Source organism: Nannobrachium achirus (genome assembly GCF_963921795.1).
Source record: "Nannobrachium achirus genome assembly, chromosome: 7".
NCBI classification, from domain to species: domain Eukaryota; kingdom Metazoa; phylum Chordata; class Actinopteri; order Myctophiformes; family Myctophidae; genus Nannobrachium; species Nannobrachium achirus.
In genome coordinates, this window is record NC_137816.1 from 32968767 (window position 1) to 32991738 (window position 22972).

General features: G+C 43.0%; 1 protein-coding gene across 2 annotated transcripts in view; it reads right to left on the reverse strand.

The window, feature by feature from the left end:
• The window catches only part of cd276 (CD276 molecule), a 193730-nt gene that overhangs the window by 17767 nt on the left and 152991 nt on the right, over positions 1-22972 (reverse strand). For both annotated transcript variants that reach the window (XM_080729260.1, XM_080729259.1), the window contains one exon: positions 14304-14348. In XM_080729260.1, coding sequence (XP_080585386.1) covers positions 14320-14348 — 29 coding nt within the window. In that variant the 3' untranslated portion in view covers positions 14304-14319. The remainder of the gene's footprint in view (positions 1-14303; positions 14349-22972) is intronic.

A 22972-nucleotide genomic window follows, 5' to 3' on the forward strand; every position in this document is an offset into this window, starting at 1 on the left:
AGTGGTTAATATAAAAAAGGAGAAAAAATGCTTAAGATTTGGAGGACCCCCTGTAGTAACTCTGAGGACCCCCAGGGGTCCCAGACCCCCTGTACAAGAGTGTCGCACAAAAGTAGTGTAAATAGCACATCTACAAGCTCAGAAACGATCGGCTATTTTCACTACTTTATATGTAAAACATTTATTAAAAAATGAATGATTTTGGACGCCTGACAGCATCAACATAAATATCGTCGAAACTTCTTATCTCACATATTCTATTTTTTTTTTATATAAATTAACACCCTATTACAGCATCACACAAAAGCATCAACAGCATTAGATCTGCAGGCTCGAATTATGGCTTGACGCAAAGTGATGCGTTTTGAGCTTGTAGATCTGCTACTTGCTGTTTTTGAATTTGAATCCTGAAAAGCAACAGTTTTGGACATATGAGATTTCCACCCGACAGAGACAATATATTCCCATTAGAGATCCCATAGCCCTCTCCTCTGCTGAATCACAGCGGATCAATTATTCTAATATTTGTGTGGCCGTTTTGCTATCGATTTGCTCATTTATGCCGAGTGCAGCATATCTTATTTAATAACGTAAGTCATTGCATTTAATTAACTCGTTTTAGTGTCAAGGGGGGCACTTTGTTTTCATAAACCTTTGCCTTATCGATACATTTGTTTATGTGTGACTTATGTGTATCCCCTCCACCGCTTTTATTATTTCATTACGGGCGGCCAGACTGCATATGGTAGTAGTAGGCAGTCCACAGCATTATTCAATATAGTTATGTACTGTCAGTAGGCCTACCACAATCGTTTTGCTGTCGGGTAGAAACCTTGCATGTCAAAAACCATTTATCTTTTATGATCATTTAAAAAATGTTTGAAAATAGTGAAAATAGCTGATCATCAAGCTCACAACACGCTGTGTTTTGAGCTTGCTATTTTCACTACTAGATAAGTCTTCAAGCCTGTCATCAGAGTACTCCCGCTCTGCAAAGATCTGTAAAAATAAAATGTATTGCTCCTAGTATTGAATGCCTTGTATGTTTTGATTAAAAATGTAATAAATAAGATCACAATGGAAACAATCCCTCAAGGCTTTCTTTTGTGTCATCCTTTTAGCATTGCTTGCACAATTGTACTTGTTGTACTGTTTACAACTAGCTAATAAAGTATTCAATCAATCAGTCCAGTTTGTTTTCCCCTACCTGAGACCATGAAGCCTTGAATTCATGGAGATGTGTTTGTTTTTGTCGCATTCCTAATTAAGCCAATAACTTGATGACACACAGTCTGTTACCTGGTCATCAAATTATTGGCTTAGGAATGCGACAAAAACCTCAAATCTCCATGAATTCATCATAAATGTATCCAGCAAGATAGCTGGGGTACGGCTGGAGAGTATGACCTCTGTATGAGACCCGTGTGCTCAGGAAGGGCAAAGCTATTTCTAGGGATAGAACACACCCGTTATACAGTCAATATAACCTTATGCCCTCAGGACGACGGTACACAGTACCTGGGTTGAAGGCGAGGGCCTCGAGGACATTTGTCCCCACTAGTATAGGGCTTCTGAACAAACAAGCCCCAGCTCAGTTCCGCGCATAAAATGTTATGACTGGTAGCCTGTTTTGTATCATGTTGTCAGTGAACTGTCTTGTCATTCATGTATTGTGTTGTGTGTTATGTGTTGTGATTTTGTGTCCTGAAGACTCCTGATGACTGCTTGGTGCAAAAAGAATTTCCGCAAGGAAAAATAAAGCATCTACAGTATCTAAGGTGGTGAGGTGAACTAATCCTTTAAGTGTGTAACTTACCGGTATCAACAGTTGTGTGTTTGGCATTCAATCATTTCACCTTTGCTGTTAAAATGTACAAAATGTTGCTACTGGAAGGCTCCTGCTGACATCATCTAATCAGGAAGTGCTCCACTAGCAGAGAATAAATTGCTGTTTCAATCTATTGACTAGTTGGGTATGAAATAGTAGGAGTGAACTGCACAGTATAATGGGATTGTCCACAGTACTTGAGTGTGTCTTTGCAAAACAATGCAACAGTCTGTTGCATTGATTCCCAAAATTCAGATGTTTAATAAACCAGTTAATAGAAAGAATAGATTGATATTAGTTTGTGATGGACAACAGGTCAACACAAGATCAAGACACAAAGATCACAACGTTTTACCAAAATTAAAAATGGTAAGTCATTCCATATTTTTAACCCATTTAGTGCTCCAGACATGAACAGGTTAAAATTTCCAGCGTGCCTCTCGCAGGCTCCATCCGCGGCCATTCTCTTATTTTGAAGGCCAGAAGTCCATTGCGTAAACATTTCCGGTTTGACGTCATGGCGTCATTCAACGGAAGCGATCGTCATTCCATGCCGTTGCTGTAATGGCCGATCGTTGCCTTTGTTATTACGTTATTGTAGCGAGAATCTAATGCCATCCTTGGCTTTAAAAGTGTTTTTTGCAGAAAATGGACATTAAAGATGAGATCGACCGTCAGCCTCCATGTTAAGGGATTACTATTTTGTGCACGTGGATCCGCGATGATGATGAATCCGCGAGTCCAATCGTGCCAGGACTTTCCAACGGACCGTAGGGTAAGAGTGCCAGCGTTACTCTATATACAGTATTTTACGTGAGTATACTCGGGATCGGCACTCTAAATACTCGAGTATTTTTCACGAGAATACTCGGGATCAGCGTTAAATGAGTTAAGAGCAATAGAGTTGTGAGTCGAGTTGTATATTGATGTCTATGCTGTAATACTTTTTTCTTTTCTTTTCTTTTTTTCTTTTTCTTTTTCTAATTATTAATTATTGTATTATGTAATGTGTTTTTTATGTGAACTGGACTCTTGGAAGATTAGCCAATGGCTAAAAGAGATCCAAATCAAATCAAACTAGTTGAAAGTAAAGTGAATCAAATTGAATAGGCCTCCACATGTCTGCAGCTCACACTGTCACAGCATGATTCAATATTTACCACAGAAATCCATTAGTGCTCAGGCTCCAGTTTTGATGCCTCTGGTACAGTATAAGACGTGTTAGGTATATGTTTGTTTGGTTGATGCAACCGTAGGTCGCATTTAGTATGAAAACATGCAGATCATGTGCGTGCGTTACGCCTCGGCCCCATATACAGTATGGACATATTGTGTCAGTCTCATGTGGTCTATGACGTCAGACACCTACAACGTATGATCCATATTTGGGAAATATGGCCACATTTTGGTCAACTTTAACAACCAACCGTGACGCGAGTCACACTTGAAAATGAATTCCGTCCTTGTCCCTTTTATGCTCATATATGGAGATCTCTGACGTCATCAATATTAAGCCCATATGTGGGAATGCCCATATATGGACATATTGTGTCAGTCCCCGTTGTTTCAGCGCGATCTCGCCTCTTTAGGGCAAGGTCACTTCTCTTGGAATAAGTTGAGGTAGAGGTAAAGTAAGCTGTGTGAGATAGGAGGCGATTGCATTAGAGGTGGAAGTTTTGGACTGCAGGATTCATTTTGACATAAATGATAATCACAATAATCTTTCCTGAATTATTATTCAGATTATTATGCACAATTATTGATCAGGATGAGTTGTGGTGGAGAAAGATGAATTGATGTATGCATTGTGCTTATTATTAGAGTCATATCTTTCAAATATAGAATGTAATTATTTGTCTCTGAGCCTAATGAATGGAGAGATGGGCAGTACAGGGTCCCACTCATTAAGAGCGGTGCCATTTTCTCCAAATTTAAGTGTATTCAAATTGTTGCAAAAAAAATGTTAAAATCTACTTATAGTATTGTTCCTGACTGAATAGTGAACATATAAGTTCCAAGCTCACATCCATCACTCGCAAGCGTTAAGTGCGAGCACTCTGGTCATGATATACAAAGCACTCCTATGCCCATAAACAATAGGCTTTCTGTGGAGAGGCCCCCCCAAATCATCTTAAAAAGACAGACCGGCAAAGCATCCAGACCAAAATCTTCCATCTAAAAATTATGATGATGCCTGCAGTGCTCAATGTAGTAGCAAGTAGTTTACCGTTGCACATAAACGTTGTGCCTAATAACCAGAGATACTGTACTGTAGCTCAAAATGAGAGGATGATGATTATTCAAATTACGGTCATGAAAAGAACGAAGACATTTGTGAGAAACGCAGAGTGGTAGCGATGGCCCCGGTCATCTACCTGAGGAGGGCCGGCAGTGAATTCCAATTAGAGAGAGCTGATAATAATATACTCTCGCTGTCGGGTGGAAGCCTTGTATCTCCAAAACCATTACTGTCAGGAAATGGAAACATGAAACAATGGCCAATGGATCCAATGTACTTATTATTTTACTCACAAGCTCTTGTTAATACTGTATACGTTCAATATTTATAATAACCCCACAGGCAACCGCTTTTACTTAAAACGAGTAAAATAACAGATCTACAAGCTCACACGCATCACATCATTGTGGGCTTGTAGATTGAAGGTTTTCGCTGCCTTTTCAAAAGACCACTTTAACAAAATAACCACTTTAACATCCATATAGCATCCATACTGTGGGGAAAGCTTTTGCAGAAAATAAGCAGATCGACAAGCTCACAACACGTTGAACTGTTCAGCTTTTCGGCTATTTTCAGCGAAGATATTTAATGTCCAGCGAAAACAGAAAAGTCTAGTATAGTATAGAGCCCTCGGAGACTCAATAACTTGGGCTTAAATGGTTAATAGCAAAAAAAAAAGAGCATGAACTGTTGAAATATGGACATAGAAGGTTTCTGAAAGGACAGTCCCTATAGGTGCAATTAGAACCAGATAATGTCCTTTTCCTCACGGCTCCACTCGAGTAGTGAAATATCGATTTAATTCACACCCCCCAATATATATTCATATAGTCTTTGACTGTCACTTCCAGCATTTATCTCATTGTTATGTTTTACAGTTAGTGGCGGCTGAGCAGGCTTATTCTGGCATGTTTTAGTAAGTAGATAGAGAGCATATCACTTTGAGCTGCCCTCTATCAGAGGATGGGCCAAGAAGATAACAGGGAACCAAATAGAGTGAGATATAAAAATGAAAAATAAAAAAAAACTTTACGAGAGTATTTTAAAAGCCTGTACTGCCGTCTGCCGGTACAGGCTTGAGGGACAGAGACAGAGATGGGGATGGAGGAGGGGAGGTTAGGGGGGTAGGGGGTGACCAGAGCATGGTTTGTGCCGTCCCTGGTGAGGCACTGACCTTTTCCAGTGTGTGTGTGTGTGTGTGTGTGTGTGTGTGTGTGTGTGTGTGTGTGAGAGAGAGTGTGTGTGAGAGAGTGCGTGCGTGCGTTCGTGTGTGTGTAAGCGCGTGTGTGTGTTCCAAGAAATAGTTGTTTTGAGGACCATTTTCCCCTGGTGATCCCAAGACAAATGGTTGTTTTATGGTTAAAAAATTAAAATAAAAAACGACTGGAGGAGATTATGCTAACAGTCAGTCCCTCCTTCTGTCCGTCACGTCACGTCGCGTCACACTTTTGGCCCTACTCTTATCTCCGGCAATGTTGCCCCTATCCATGCCAAACTTTGCACACACACTCCTTGGCTGGCAAACCACAACCTCCAGCCCTGATTTCTCACATGCCCCTCTTCTAGCACCACCATGAGGTTTCTTTTTGCAGACAACATTAATGGACACTGCTCCTACAGATGTTGCCTAAAAATCACGCACAGCAGACTTACAGGCCAATTTGTGTATACATGCAACCTGATGGTCGCTTCTCTCCCGATTAGGGAGTCTTACTGGTAATACAAATGTGTGTGCGTGCGTGTGTGCGTGTGTGCAGGGTGATAGGTTGTCCTCAGCGTGCCTGTGGTCCCATGCAGAGTACAGCGGCGAAGACGTTGATGATGTCAGACAGGTCGGTTACGGCGGGCGCTCTCCAGGGGCAGGCCGACTGTCTCTGCTTTATTATTATTCCAAATGTTGCAAACATCTGCTATTGTTGAATAGCCAGCGTATAAATGGATAAAGTGGTCCGGGCGGAGTCTCGCTCCAATGAGCCCACCGTTCCCAGACCAATATCTCTCATCTATGCATTATTTACACTATTGCGGTGAAATAAGCACTGTATAGGGATAGGCATAGAATGCAATTTATTTTTTTACTTGAAATAGAAAATAGCACAATGTAAAAATAGGATGCGATGCGAGAGTGCGGTCTAGACCAACACCAACTCAGGATTCCTAAATTGCTGCCTTCCAAACTCTGCTATCTAGCGTGAGGGTCCCGTAAGGGTCCATTTGGTTTCATGTTAACCCCTTTTAACCCCTTTATCCATATTTTATACATTGGATATTCAAAAAATAGCAGATATACAATTCAAGCTCACAGATAACAGATAAGAGATAATGTACATCTGCTATTTTTTAGAAAAATCTGGAGAATTTCTTTTGGAATACAAATCTTCTCTTCTGAGGGTCCCTATAGGGGTGGAAAAAAACATTTTCAGAAGGCGGTCCGTGCCCAAATACATATCAGCTTGGGGGTCCTTGACACAAAAATGTTTGAGAACTACAGGTTGATTTGGAAGGAATTTGTAGAATGGGCCTCAGGGCCTCATGGGTTATAATGATTCTTATGACACAGAAGTGTGTAACAGGTGAGCTGGTGCAGAAGGGAGTGGTAGTAGTGGACTGAAGCTCTGATCAATGGCAGCTAATGAACACACAGCGGAGGGTGTGCTCTGTGCCCAGGGGCGTCACAAGGGGTAGGAAAGTGGGACTGAGTTACCAGGGCCCAAGCTAACTTTAGCTATCGAAAAATAGCAGATATACAAGCTCACAGCGCGGCACCGAGTGCCGCGCTGCGAGCTTGTAGATCTGCTATTTTTGAAAAGTCGTAAAAATATGCGCAAATCTTTAAATATGTATTTTTTAAGCGAACATTTGTAAATCAAATTTTGCTTCCAGGGAGGAGTCCCTGGAACTCAATATTTTGAGATGGGGTTCCGTGGCCAAATACATACCATTTTGGGGGTCCTTCACATGAAAACGTTTGAGCACCAATGACATAGAAACATAAGTTTCTTGCACACATTTTCACGATTTTTCAAAAATAGCAGATCTACAAGCTCGCAGCGCGGCACTCGGTGCCGCGCTGTGAGCTTGTATATCTGCTATTTTTCAATAGTTAACATTCATGGGGGGCCGGCAGTGAATCCTTGTACCCAGGGCCCAGAATTTGGTGTGACGCCCCTGTCTGTGCCGCTAGCCTCTCTCTCAGTAGTGAGGAAGTACTCACATTATTACTTTAAGGACAACACAAGTTCATATTTTAGATTGTAATAAGAGAAATGAAAAGATGAGTGTTAAAATGTTTTCATTTACTGTAATAAAGAAATCGCCAGCTTATTGTGTCTAAAAAGACATATTTAGCCACTTGTCCGCGTGCCCCCACCCACTGAAATCAAAATCGCAAAAACGATAGAAAGAAGTAAATGAAAACTTTTTAACACCCATCTTTTCTTTTCTCCAATTAGAACCTAAAATATGAACCCTTGTTGTAAAAAAAACTAAGTTGTCCTTTAAGTAAAAGCAGTAGTGCCTATAGAGCGTGACCGACCACAACCGATGCTATTTGAAAAATTCTCCGGGGACCACCAGGGGTCCTTGAGGGTATTCCAGGGAGGTCCCCAGCTCACATCGAGCTTGTAGATAGTATTTTCGATAACTATCGTAGAGTGGAAACCTCATTATTTCTCAAACTGTTCAGGATTCAAATTCAAAAGCTATTTTCCCTCATAACTAGCAACTTCACCTATAGCTGAACAATCTCCCTGAATGTCATGAACGGAAGGCACTCCCTCTGAGCCTTCTTCAAATACCACCACCTCCCCCATGGCCGTGGGATCCTGTAGGACAGGGGTCTTCAACGTGTTCAGGCCAAGGACCCCTTAGCTGAGAGAGAGATGAAGCAGGGACCCCCAGATTCCATATAGTTTCATCGTTTGACAGCACAATCATCAGTGTATTTTGGATTCATGTCAATTTGTGTTATCAGATATGTAACCACTTGAACCGTCAATACTTAATAAACTTGACCTTTCACTCTGTACTTAGTGTGCTCTTTTTTCCCTTCTACACCAAACCTCTTTGCCAAAAATAACCGATCTACAAGCTCACAACGCCTCGCAGCACGAGGCGTTGTGAGCTTGTAGATCTGCCATTTTTGGCTAACGTTCTCAGAATATGAACGTTAGGGTTCAAGTGGTTTGTATAAAAAAGGAGAAAAAAGTTTTTCACACTAAGATTTGAAGGACCTCCTGTAGTAACTCTGAGGACCCTCCAGGGGTCCCGGACCCCCTGTTGAAGACCCCTGTTGTAGGATATTAATGATTCCGGTTCCTTAACAATTCCATCTTAACAGTCCCATTCCTTAATGGTTCTATGTAAAGATTCCTATAGGTGGGTTCCAAATGGACCCTTAGAAGTCTGTAACTCTGAGAGGGTACAAATGGGAGTCAATCTGTTCTTGAGAGATTACTGGTAATGTAATTGTAGCAGATGTGAAGTCCACATACCATCTCTGACAAGTGTGATCAAACTAGTTCCACGGTACCAAATGTGATGGAACCGACTGCGGTTCCTCAATGTTGGAACCGGTTCCTTCGGTTCCTGGGGTTCCGGATCCCAGCCCTACCTACACACGGCTGTTCTTTTCATCAGGTACACGTCTACACCATGACTAATTCTCCCTCCAGAGTCTCTGAACCCTCAGCGCTACAAGCTTCAATTGGCAGCAGCCAATAACATCCTCACACAATGTTTACAGCGCAGCTCCCATGTTGACACAAGCGCTTAACAATGTGTTTGTGAATCCCACATTGCCAGGGCTATTGTCTACAAAGTGTGAGGTTATCAAAGACAATTAAGTTGTGCAGATGAAGAGAATTGCAGTCTTCGCAGACAAGCAGCAGGAAATGTAAATATGCTGCGGCTCCACACAGATGGGAATATGCAAATTGCCATGTTGTTGCATGTTGAACGGCAAAATGTCTTTCATGTGCAACTTTCTGAAGTGCGTACACTTACCGTGAACCTATGTGTGTGTGTGTGTGTGTGTGTGTGTGTGTGTGTGTGTGTGTGTGTGTGTGTGCGTGCGTGCGTGCATGCGTGCGTGCGTGCGTGCGTGCGTGCGTGCGTGCGTGCGTGTGTACTTCCCCATAACAAGTGACAAAGTGCCTCAGTGTGTTGCCACCGCCGAACAAGATTACCTTAACGAGACGAGAAGCAACCCGATGATCAAGCGAGCAGAGAGCGATTCTTACAAAATCAAGGGCATTGAAACGACGATGTCAAACAATGCCTGATAACACCAGGCTTCACAGGGTCTTGAAAGGAGTCCCTTTTAAATGGTTCCTCTGGAGAAACCATTTAAACGCGGGGGCCTGAAGAGCACTTCACACCATAATTATAACACAACAGTGCTGCATGAAGAAGTACAGCCCTCTTTATTTCATATGACTTGAGCAAAAGTAGCAATACCACAATGTAGGAATCAGGCACGTGCACACATAGACATGAAAGGGGGCTTGAGCCCCTGCCCTTTTATCCTTCTGTAAAAAGTGCCCTCTCCAGACCATGAATGCAGTTTTTATGGTGAAAGAAATGCAAATGCCCCCCTTTCCATGCCATACCTGTAGGCAGCATTCAAGAGAATTGCCTTTTCGAAACTCTCCTGAACTTGAATGCAGCACCTTATGTTGAAAGAATTGCCCTCTCTGTGTAGAAATCCATGCTGTACGCCACATCTCCAGTATTGACTTGATTGTGTTTAGTTCAGTGTGGTATCAAGCACCGAAAATAGCCAACCTCCAAGCTCACAACGCGTCGCAGCGCGACGCATTGTGAGCTGTGAGTTGTGAGTTGGGGTCTGCTATTTTCTATATTTTCACCAAAAGGCCCTCTGCACCTGGTAGGAATACTCTGTATAAGTAAAAGTCCTGTGTTCAAAGGTTTACTTGAGTAAAAGTACAAGTATTGTCATCAAAATGTACTTAAACTACCAAAAGTAGACTCATTCATGCTTCAGTTTTAGGTGAGTAGCAACTCACCGCAGTGTAGTTTTCTAAAGAAAAAAAAACTACAACATTACGTCACTCACCTCTCACCTCTCTGTTTTTACTGACCGACATCACCTAAAAAGGTGAGCTATACTCACCTCAACTCAGTATGAATGAGCCTTAACACTCTCCAAAATAGCAGATCTAAAAGCTCACAACGCGTGGGAGGTGACGCATTGTGAGCTTGTAGATCAGCACATTTTGAATAGATGAACTATAAAATATAGGGCTTAATCGGCAGATTTATGTTTTGTAATAATAGACCCCATGGGGAGTCATTTGTATATCTAAATCTAAAAAGCAACGTGTAGCTAAAGGTTTTAAAACGTAAACTTTTACCTCTGAGATGTAGTGGAGTAGAAGTTAAGTGTTGAAAAATGTAAATACTGATGTGCAGCACTTAAAGGAGTAGTTCACCCCCAAAATGACTTTTTTTCTATTGATTACTCATGCCATGGAGAGTAGAGTTCAATAATATTTTTAGGTTTTTGTCACATTCCTAAGACAAAAATTTGATTTGAGTAAATTTACCCCCATTGATTCCGGATGGTGACCCGTTTCGAAACGGGTCACCATCCGGAATGAATGGGGGTAAATGTATTGTTATCATATTTTTGTCTTAGGAATGTGACAAAAACCAAAAAATATTATTGAACTCAAGTCTCCATGGCATGAGTAATCAATAGAAAAAAAGTCATTTTGGGGGTGAACTACTCCTTTAAGTAACTGTACTTACAGTAGTTACCAATGGTGTAAAATAACTATGTACATTTACTTAAGTACTGTACTTAAGTACAATTTTGAGGAATTTCTACATTGAGTATTTCCAATTTTCAGTTCTTTAACTCCTACTCCACTACATCTCAGATCCAAATAGTGTACTTTTACTCCATTACGTCTATTTGAAAACCTTAGTTACTAATTACTTTGTGCATTTTGATTATTATTATTATTACAAAACATACACTAACCACTTCAGCCCAAAATACATTACTTTTGCTACTTTACATTATATTTTGATACCAATACTTTTGTACTTTTACTCAAGTACATTTTGAATTCCGGACTTTTACTTGTAACGGCGCATTTCTACATTGCAGTATTGATACTTTTACTTAAGTAAAGAATGTGCGTACTTTTCCCACCAGTGTTAGTTACTTTCCACCACTACTAGTCTAGAAACAATGTAAGATGCTGGCCTCAAAGAGCACCTCTCACAATAATCATAACAAAATCCCGTTCTACAAAAAACTGAAAAAGATGTCAGACAACCTATCTGTGTCAGGCCGCCTACGCTCATTTATTTGGTGCTAATGATGCGTATTTCATGCCACATTACGCCGCTGCACTATTAGTCACCTGCTGCACTCTGCCTGTACAGCTACAGTACCGTATCGTCTCTCTCGGGTGGAAAGCTCATGTCCAAAACTTTAACTTTTCAGAGTTCAAATTGAAAAACAGCAAAAGTAGCAGATCGACAAGCTCTAAGTGCATCGTTTTGCACAGCGTTTCGAGCTTGCTGATCTGCTCCTTTCGATGCTTTTTTATGACGCTGTAGTGTGGTCAAGTAGGGCGTTAATTTACAGGGGATAAAACACAAAAAGTTAGAATACGGAAGATGAGAGGTTTCTGCCCGACCGCAACAATATACTGTATTCAAAAGGGATTCATCTGTTTTCAGTCATATTGTGTTTAGCAGTTCATTTGAGTGTGTTTTTTATGTGTTTTCTGTTTGAATGTGTGTGTGTGTGTGTGTGTGTGTGTGCGTGCGTGCGTGCGTGCGTGCGTGTGTGCGTGCGTGCGTGCGTGCGTGCGTGTGTATGTGTATTTACACTTTTACGCTTGACTACTGTGTGCAATATTTCCCCTATAGAACAGTTTTCAGACAAGGACCCTCAAATTGATATGTATTTGTCCGCAAACCGCCATCTGAAAACATACTGTCCAGGGAATATACAGGGAATCCCCATACCAGATCTGTGTTGCAGATCGGCTATTGTGAATGTACACAGGGTTACTGGTTAAACTGATTTGGATGCTATATTAACACATTTTACAGGGGAGGTTATTAACGGTATTTATAACAAAATGTGTTCTCTTTTAGTCCTGTGCTTTTTCTGTAGACCTGAGAATAATATTCAATGTACAACAGCATATTGTCAGCTATAGGCCCTATAAAACCATCCAAGTGTTACATACACAGTTACATACCGTACATGTCTACAGTGCTTATACTGTATATACACACCAGTGTTCAGTGATGCAGAGAGAAGGCCTGTGGTGTTAAATAGACTGTGTGTTATCATTCTAAAACACAGAGCCAGCTGGCAGACTGGAAGCAACAATAAAGGTTCACATTGTAAAAGGCACCAGACTGAAACATGTCCACAGTACTGCCTTAAACATTGTCCAATGATGGGGCTTTGGAAATGGAACCATTACTCATCACACAAAATACAACAACACACAGGATGACACAAAACAACGCCACACGACTAGTAGGCGTATCATCACATTATTATTATATCATCATGAACCAGATAAACACTGATAGCAGAGCTGGATAAAGATCATCTGCTAAATGCCTTGTAAATGGTCTCTGTTGGGTAGAAATATCATATATCTAAACTACTTTCCAGGATTCAAAAATAGCTAAAGTAGCAGATCTATATGTCAAAAGGACCCCCAAAGCTAAGTTTGTGGATCAGCTACTCTTGTTGCTTTTGTTCTGCCGATATCATCCCTTGGGATGGGTCTGTTATCGCTGTTGATGCCCTTAGCTAAGGCTCAGTAGTCTGATTACCAGCTCCCAGGAACTGGTAGATCAGTTATCACCCTGGGTCTTGTCATTGCAATGCGCATGCGCTAACACACGTTGATAGGAATAATGTACTGGTCGTTCCCTCCGCGAGAATCGAACCAGGGCTGTTAGATTACATGCTAACCCTTGTTACTGGGTGAGCTAACCAGGCAGCTTGCTGATTTTTTATTTTTGCTTGGTTTTAACTTGGACCATGCAAACTAGGGGGGCTTAATATTTACTATTCTGTCCATAACGGCACATAACTCGGTAACGGCACACACCACAGCAGTGAATAATACTATGCCTAAACCAAAACCTAACCCTAACCTCAGTAAAACTATGCCTAAACCTAACCCAAACCCTAACCCTAACCTCAGTAAAACTATGCCTAAACCTAATCCTAAAACCCTAAAACAAAAATGTCGTGGGTGGTGCCTCCGTCTCAGTAGCGTCCTCAGTAAGAGCGCATGGCTAGAATTCCCAACCTGGTAGTCTCGAATCCCAGCGTGAGTAGGACTTTTTCCTCTGAACGTGTGTTGGCGCATGCGCATTGCAATGACAAGACCAAGGGTGATAACGGGTCTACCAGCTCCTAGGAGCTGGTAGTCGGTGATAACAGACCCATCCCAAGGGATGTGGTGTGGTCAACTATTGATAACGTTTCCATGAATAGAATAATCAAGAAGCTATTTCCTTTTCTGTTATACTTCATCGCAGAACAGTGTCGCTTAATAATAGAGAAAATGTCAAAAGCTTTGCTGCAATTCTTTTTCATAATCTATTAAATTGATCAGTTTAATTTACGTTAGGTGTAATTAGCCTACCCCTAATAAAGGAATGATTTGACATGCAGGGTCAATGTCACCATTTCTTGGCATGGTGCGGAAAGCACAAGGGCGACAATGATTCTTTCCTTTTTTACACTATCATGCTAATCTTCTTTTCCTGCTACTGTATCATATCATCTCACCTCTGGGGCTTACCATACCACAGGAGTCCCTCAAAGCAACCTTTGTACTGGACTGAGAATCCAGATTAGTGCCTTTTCATGGCCCGCCTTGGGCCTTAAGAATTAGAATAGAAACACCAGGGGGGGCTACAGCAGTGGTTCTCTTTTTCCCTTTTTATGTCAAGGATTATGTATTGGCCGCGGACCGCCACCTGAAAATATATATTTTTGAGTGAATTTTTGCACGCTCCTACGTTATACTTTGTGTGTATTGTCCACAAAAATTAGCAAATAATACACACAAAGTGAACGTCATGGACAGAACGGCCCATACAAGGAGATATGCATGTGTGTCGTGTTTGCACCGCTCATTTCACACTGTTGCACATTTTTATAGCAAAATCTACAAACCCCCCCTTAAGGACCCCTGGGGAATGCACAATGCTCACCTTTCTTCCGTTGGTCTTAGCTCTTCAGCGGTGTCATAGCTGAAGCTGAAAGAAACAGATTGAGAGGAACACATGAGATGAATTAAGTCATTGACAATGGTACATTTATATTGCGCCTTTATCCAAGCCGCTTTACATAGATTGTGCATGATTACCTTCACCCATAACAGGGGCGTGACACTAGGGGGAGTGGGACTGAGTTACTAGGTGGAGCCCCCCCCCCCCCCATGAAGAACATTCCTAGGGGGGCCCAAAGTGAATCCTTGTCCCCAGAATTTGGTGCGACACCCCTGACCCATTCACACACACATTCATACACCAATGGTGGAGGAAACCAGGCACCAACCTGCTCACCGGGAGCAACTAGGGGTTCAGAGTCTTGCTCAAGGACACCAACTCTGGGGAAGCCCGGGATCGACCTGGGAACCCTTCAGGAACCCTCTGTGTTCTAAGACGGCAACTCTACCCCTGAGCCACTGCCGCACCTGCAGTTGAGATAGATGTGAAGCCTGAGACTGTAGGTCCAGGCAGACTGATCAGTCACATGCTCACTCTATCAGATTGGTGCGTGCTATTTAACTGAGTGCTTACTGCTCATTCTTATTGATGCTGCTCTGCTATGCTGCTGCTTTGTGCTCAACTCTATGAAGTTAGAGTACAAATTATTTAGCTTTTTTCCGTCTTTTCAGAATGTTCACATTGAAATCCATATCGTTGTTGTCGGGCAAAAACCTCTTATCTCCATATTGCCTGGCCAGCCGGGGCGCTTGATGGAGGGGAAAGGAACTGGTTGGAATAACGTGTTCCTTCCACACGCTACGTCCATCCCGGGGAAATCCCCCCTGTCAGGTGAAAAGAAACAACTTGGACTACCCATGCATTGAAGGAAGCATGAGATCAGTCCGTTGTCTCCCCAGGCGTGGCAGAGCAGAGCCCAGGATTACATAGGCAATTGGCACTGGGTGAAAATGGGTTGCAAAATCGTGGGATACAAATAAAAATAAAAAGATATAAAAAAAAAAAAAAAAAGATAATTTATTTATTGTGATATTTTCATACAGACTTTTCATACAGGGAATGAATGAAATGAGACACCGTGCCACCACAATAAATTCCAATTGAATTCAACAGAGCCAGTTCCAATTGCGCGGCTCAGCTGTTCTTACAGGCTGCGTACGTAAAGACCCGCCCCCACCTGCCTCTGATTGGCCTAGCAACTTCCGTATGTGTGACGCACGCGGAAGCGATGCACACAGATTCCCTTGGTCCCTCGATGCACATGCCCCAGAGCCGAAGGAGGCGTCTACCTTTCTATGTCTATGGTTTGCAGCTCTAGCTGCAATCTGGACAAAGTGCGGAGCGTGATCGCGGCCTGCCAACGCCATCCACACACCCCACACCCCCTCCGCTCCTTTCCTCTCTCCTTTCCTCAATATTGTCCTTTCCTTCCGTCTCTGGTCTCCTCTGAGCTGTTCCTGGTGCGCCAACCTTGCCATGGTGAACAGGAAGCAGAGGGCACGGCGCTTGATTTAATTAGTCACAACCGCTGAGTGCTCATGTGGAACCAAGGAGCGCTCGCCCTGGGAAGACAAAGGACGGGAGGGCGCTGTGTTCTCTCTTCTCTGTGTGTGTGTGTGTGTGTGTGTGTGTGTGTGTGTGTGTGTGTGTGTGTGTGTGTGTGTGTGTGTGTGTGTTTGTACTTTCTATACTTGTAACGGCCAGCAAGTGTAGTAGAATTTGAGTAATAGAAATTGTAAGCACAATTTTCCAGGTCCTCACAAGAGAAAGGGTTGTTTTATGGTTCAAAAATATATATAATCTTTAGTTACGACTAGTTAGAGATTGCGGTAAGGGTTAGGATTAGATATTTTAGAGGTTAGGTTATGCTGTTGGAGTTAATGGCTGATTTATACTTGGTTGCGTGCCAGTGTCATACACCTATGACGCATTGTGAGTTTGGCTATTTTCAGTTTTAGGGTTGGGGCTAAAAAATGCAGGGGAAAAATTGCATTAGTAAAAATCCTAAAATGTGTGTGTGTGTGTGTGTGTGTGTGTGTGTGTGCGTGCGTGCGTGCGTGCGTGCTTGCGTGCGTGCGTGCGTGCGTGCGTGCGTGCGTGCGTGCGTGCGTGCGTGCGTGCGTGCGTGCGTGCGTGCGTGCGTGCGTGTGTGTGCGCGTACGTGCATGTGTCCGTGCATACGGTACGTCCGTGTATGCGTGTGTGTAGATCAGGCTATAGTGAGATGGATAGGCGTTCATCCGCTGGTGCTGGCAGAAGAGCCCAGGTGACATGACAGAAGAGGGTGGAGGTAAGGTGTATGACAGGTGGATGACAGGTGTAGATGGTACAAGGAGGTGTGGGAACGAGCGGGAAAGGATCTCTTATCCACGTTCAACCTGACATTCCTATTTTGGGCATGCCATTATTATAGGCGGAAGGTTTTGGTACTGTATATACAATTAAATAAAAAACATTTTCAAAAAATGTCAACGAATTTCAAGCTAACAAGCTAGTGTGTCGTGATTTTGTCTCACAAGCCAGATTTTCAAATGCTTCCACACACACACACACACTTCGCTTTAGTCTTCTTGGTCATGCAAATGTATCCGAATAATATAAATCTAACTCATCTAAGGGAAACTGTTGTTTATGTTAATGGTTGAGAGCCCTGTTGTACCCGAGCCCACCTCCCCCTCAACATCCGTCACTTTGTACAATCCAATATTCAAATGGCGATCAGATCAGACGTGCCTGGCGGGTCAACGACCCGGTAGCGGTTGGGTCCTGTTGTGACGTGCGGGTGGTGGGCAATGTGCACCCGGGACCGGGTACGCTTTGACTGCTTTCATTAGCTGTGACAACGCTCATTATTCCTCATGATTTAGAGAGAGAGCTACGCTATTTCAGCTCTATCTGCTCTGCTCTGACAAGGATCAGCTGAACCCTCCTCAATAGCAGATAACTGCTGAGACATATGCAGACACAGAAACACACAGCTCCCTGCGTACCTCAGTGCCACAATGTAGAAATGCTCTGTTACAGGTAAGACTCAACATTTTACTTGAGTAAAAGCGAAAAGGTAATGATTTTAATGTCACACTTTATTAACAGACCATATCTACAAAGTCATTTGTAACTATAAAGCTGTTCAATGAGGTGTTGTGGTGGAGGTGTGGTGGAGTAAAAACTATACTGTAGCAGTGGTTCTCAAACTTGGGGTTCAGGACCCCAAGTGGGGTCCCCAAATGATGTTGTGGGGTCCCCAAATGATTAGCTTAATATAATTTTTTTTCTCACTCAACGGTAAAAAAATCAACATACAGTATAAGTGTATACAGGGTATCTGCACATTTATAAAGTAACACTTTAAGGACTTTCAAGACCAAAGGGACTTTTAATACCAAACTGGCCAAACTGTCAAATATTAACTACATGCTCACAACGCCTCTCAACGCGAGGCGTTGTGAGCGTGTTGTGAGCGGCTATTGTCACATGTAGTTTGGCTATTCTCACAATATTTATCTGTGGAACCGAGTCACGTTAAATGTAATATCTACAATTCCGAGTGCTTGTCAGGGTGGGGGTCCCCAGTTCAAATATGTTTATTTTGGGGGTCACAGCCTAAAAAGGTTCGAGAACCCCTGCAGTATAGTATCGAGAAATGCAAATTCTCAAGTAAAGTAAATAAAAAACATTGTACAGTAGTTGATTAAATGTACTTTTACTTTCCACCACCCCCGACAACAACAACAACAGCCTTGATGGTTACCGAGGTGTTTCTTCCCTCCCCAAATGGCAGGACGGAGCAGCACACAGGAGGAGAGGAGCGGTTTGAAGGAACAGAACGGGGGAGAAGGTTCTCCCACAAATTGGCGTTGTGCAGGAATAATAGGGTGAGGCGTGTGTGTGAGGGGAGATGCTCTACAGGGATGTAATTACAGGCTTCAGGGTGGAGTACACACCCACCATGACGCATGTGATAAGAGCTTTGTAATTCTCCCAGAGCTATCCATCCCCTCCTCCTTCTCCCCGACCGCGCTGCCTGGCTTCTGACACGGAAAACAGCATGCGTCGGGGACATCGGAGGATAGTAACAAAGAATAAGTAAAGGTACTGATGTACTTGAGTACAATTTTGAGGTTTTGTTACTTGAGTATTTCCATGTCTTTTCTCCACTACATATGTATGACATCTTTACCTAGTTACTTACAAATATTTATTCAAAAATAACAAAATGATGATGTTGCTATGTACTGTACATATAGCAACAAGAACCCCAAAAGGGGTTCCCGTCTTGAAAGGTACATTTACAAAACGGGGTTCAAGGCCTAAATGGGTTAATACAAAAACCCCTATCTTTAACTCTCCAATCATTTAGCAGGAGTGCTATAGGCCCCCAAAACCCAGACTGAAATACCTCATTAACATCACTGGTATGGAGACGACTTTCTCTATTATTTTGCCAAGAAAGGCAAGGTTAGAGATCAGTCTATAGTTACCAAGCACAGAGGAGTCAAGATTGCTTAAAGGGACTTTAAAACTATAAATATCGTCTCTGTCGGGTGGAAACCTCATTACCGTCTGTCCAAAACTGTTACTTTTCAGGATTCAAATTCAAAAATAGCAATGTAGTGTTCTCATGCAGTGTAGGGAACTGTCACTAAACACCAAGCTAAACCGCAGCCAATGAAGACAGAGTCGAAGTAAGAATTGACCATTTACTGTTGCTCTTCCTCATTAACATGGCGGTGAAAACTGCAAAAATAATAAAACAATACAATATTCAGTGTCTGTGTTCTTAATAGAAACATTGCAAACATTTCACAATAAAGAAATAATCCAGTTAGGCCTAAGTAGCAAAATGAGAGGCACTTCAAAGTAATTAGTGTCATGACATACACCTGTGTGTGCATAGGCTCTGCAGACAGCAGCAAACATTATTCAGGAATTAACTTTACCCAAAATAAACATTCACAAAAACGTCACAAAATGGTCACATAAAGTTATCACAACTGAAATTAACAACACAACTTACAGCATTGCCTCTAAAATGCTTCCAAGTGGGTTAGATGGGGTTTTTCAGGCTCACAGCTCTTAACAGGTTGTCTCTCTGTGCACTGCTGCATCAAAAATGGTGCTGACAGGAAGTGGCTCTGGCCACATACAAAAGGAGCTTTCAAAATAAAACGTGTAGTTTCACATTAAAGCACTCACAAGCATTTCTCATGTAAATAGAAATACAAACATGTTGCATTGAATTACTTCAAGTAAAAAATAAGCACAAAACTTTAACATTTGCCTAAGGCAACACACTCCCCGTCTGACCTATGTGAGGTCACTATAACTTGTGGGAGTCCATGACAGTCTCTAGTCTAGATCAACCGTTGGGAATGCCTTGATCATTTGTCTCATGTGTGTCCTTTCCGAGGGAAGTAGCAAGGATCATGTCCATGGGCCAACTGTTGCGGGTGGTCAGCTTGTCGCTGAGCGGAACTAGGCCTCCTACTGGTAGCTTTGGCATGGAAGGTAAGTATCCATCGCTCCAAGGGGTGCAGTACTGGTTCGCTAGAGCAAGGGGCATCGACGGTGAGAGGATGAAGGGGTTTTGCAGATCTGTAGGCAGAGGTTGGAGTGGTTTTGCATTCCTGGCAGTGGTGAACTCTAGTGTACAAAGTTCTTTTAAGCAAAAGTTTAGCTGGAGAAGCGTGGAATCAATGTAGCTGGAGAAGTCTTGGAAGCAGTCGGAGGTAAGTATTGGTTCCTCAAGGTAGGTAGCACAGTTCTGTACTTGTGGTCGGATTTCTAAATCCTTTTCAGGTTCAGTTAAGTTGAATGTCTCATTTGTTTCCACTTTCTCTGTAGGTGACTGAGGCAGGACGGAGGGTTCGGTGGACCAGGGAGACTGCGCCAGGCAGGATGCAGGTAAGGATCTTGCAGGTAAGGACAGATGGATAGATTGAACACGATCTTGGACGAACGCTTGCTCTGTCTCTTTGACACGTATGAAGCTCGTGCAGAGATGTGAAGTTGAATGGCAACTATTTTCCAACACGTGGGTCTTGAGCGTGTTGACCGCCAGCTGGTGTACATTGCCTGAGCACACCTCCCCTATTACCACCCAGCCCAGGTCCAGACGTTGGGCGAAGGGAGCATGGTGTGGTCCGTTGACATGTTGCCTGACTTTGTGTGCCCTAAGAACGTCTCTTCCGAGTAAAATAAGTATTTCTGCTTCTGGGTCAAGTTCAGGGATGTGCTTGGCAATGTGCTGAAGATGAGGCTGGTGTAGTACTGCGCTTGGTGTTGGAATCTCTGAACGATTGTTTAAGATGTCTTGACATTCAAGGAGTGGTGGGAGAGAGATGACAGTTTTGCCATCCAGTGACTCAATCTGGAATCCTTCACCCAATCTACCGGACGTTTCGGTAATGCCGGAACAAGTTCTGAGGTTGTACGAGAGTGGTTTGCTCTCCACCTTGAACAGCTTGAAGAACTCTGGTCTGGCTAAGGAACGATTGCTCTGTTCGTCCAGAATTACATAGGCTTTGATGGCCTTGTCCTTTGCACCTTTGGGGTACACCTTTGTGAGGCAAATCTTTGAACATGAACGACTCCTCTCCCCTGGACCACAAACTTCTGTACAGCTTGTTTCTACCACAGCCGTGTCAGGCTGCTCTTCTCCCTCCCCGCCGTTCTCTTGTGACGGTGAAGGAGCCATGTTGGTTTCAGGAGATGGGCCAGGGTGCATGGCCGCATCGTGATTGGGGCTGTCGCATTCTAAGCACTTCACAATGGAATTGCAGTCCTTAGCCATGTGGGAGGTTGATGAACAGCATTTAAAACATATGCCTCTCTCCTTCAGGAAGGCCTTTCTGTCGTCAAGGGATTTGTGTCTAAATGCTCTGCATCTTTTGAGCGGATGTAACATGTTGTGTATTGGGCAGTTTTTGTTAGGGTCGTCGTTGGTTGTAGAAACATCGGTTTGGTTGACTAAGATGGGTTTGTTGGTGTTGAAGTTCTTCGCAATGGAGTGTTCTGGTTTTGTGGGAGGTGTGGTACTGTCTTGGTACATGAAGCTAGGGTCGTTTCTTTTCTTTGCCTCATAGCATACAAAGTTACAAAAATAATCAAAAGGAGGGAAGCGACCATGGTGGTCTTCTTTGTAGCGTGATCCTGAAGACAGCCATGTTTCCTGAAGTCCAAAAGGAAGCTTCTGCACAATTGGTCCAATTCCGCGTGGGGTGTCGAGGTACAACAGACCGGAGAGATAGCCATCCTCCTTGGCTCCTTGGATCTCCATAAGCAGATCTCCTAGCTCACGTAATTTTACGTGGTCTTTGGCGGAAATCTTGGGGAAACTGTCCAGCCGCTGAAACAGTGACTTTTCAATTATTTCGGGGGCAGCATAGCAGTCCCGCAGTCTCTCCCATGCTTTCTGTAACGCTCGATTGGGGTTGCCAACATGTACTGAGCGTATGCGTCTCACCTGTTCTCCAGATTCTTTTCCCAGCCATTTAGTCATGAGGTCTAATTCCTGAATTGGTGTTAAGTTAACTTCACCAGCTGCACTGGTGAAAGAGGAAAACCATGCAAGGTAATTCTCTGGCTTATCGTCGAACTGGTACAGTCCTGAATTGACAAGGTCTCGTCGTGCCAAATACTGTGCCAATGTCTCTGTTGGAGGTGGCGTGCTAGCTGTTCGGTTGTGTTGGGGAACATAGGGCGAAGCATTAACATTCATGGAGGGGTTTGCTGTTTTGACTGCAGACTTCCCTTTAGCTCTCTGTGGATCAAGTTGGTGTGTATCTTCAACTTTCACAGGCTTTGGTGAGTATGTGTTGTCTGCCTTTACAGACTTTCTTAGGTCCCAACTTAGGTTCTCATTCACAGATATAAAGCTGTCATTTGATTGTGCGTGAGGTGAGGGAGAGCGTTTTAAGTCAATTTGAGATTTGACATATTCACTGGTGCGTTCCATTTTCGCCCTTTCTGATTCTGATTCCTCGATTTCATCTACAATTTCCATTGCTTCCGCACGTTCCAAAACTTGTGCCTCCACTATGGCTGCATCGGCTTCTCTGTGTAATGTTAGTACTTCCAACTCTGTGTCTATTCGTGTTGTTTCCAATTGACTTTGTGCATCTTGTGTTAACTTTTCCGCCTCTCGTGTTAACTTTTCCGCCTCTCTGGCAGCTTTTTCCATTTTTAATTTGGCCTCTTGTGTACCATATTGCGCTCTCACCTTGGCTGCTTCGGCTTTGGCTCGGGCACAAGCTGCACTTCCTGTTGATGATGATGTCCTGCCGCTCCCAGCACTGGACGCCTTGCTGCTTGCTTTCGAGGCCATCTTGTCATCTCACTCGAAAACTTCTAGTGCTGCTTTTTCACTGTAGTGTTCTCATGCAGTGTAGGGAACTGTCACTAAACACCAAGCTAAACCGCAGCCAATGAAGACAGAGTCGAAGTAAGAATTGACCATTTACTGTTGCTCTTCCTCATTAACATGGCGGTGAAAACTGCAAAAATAATAAAACAATACAATATTCAGTGTCTGTGTTCTTAATAGAAACATTGCAAACATTTCACAATAAAGAAATAATCCAGTTAGGCCTAAGTAGCAAAATGAGAGGCACTTCAAAGTAATTAGTGTCATGACATACACCTGTGTGTGC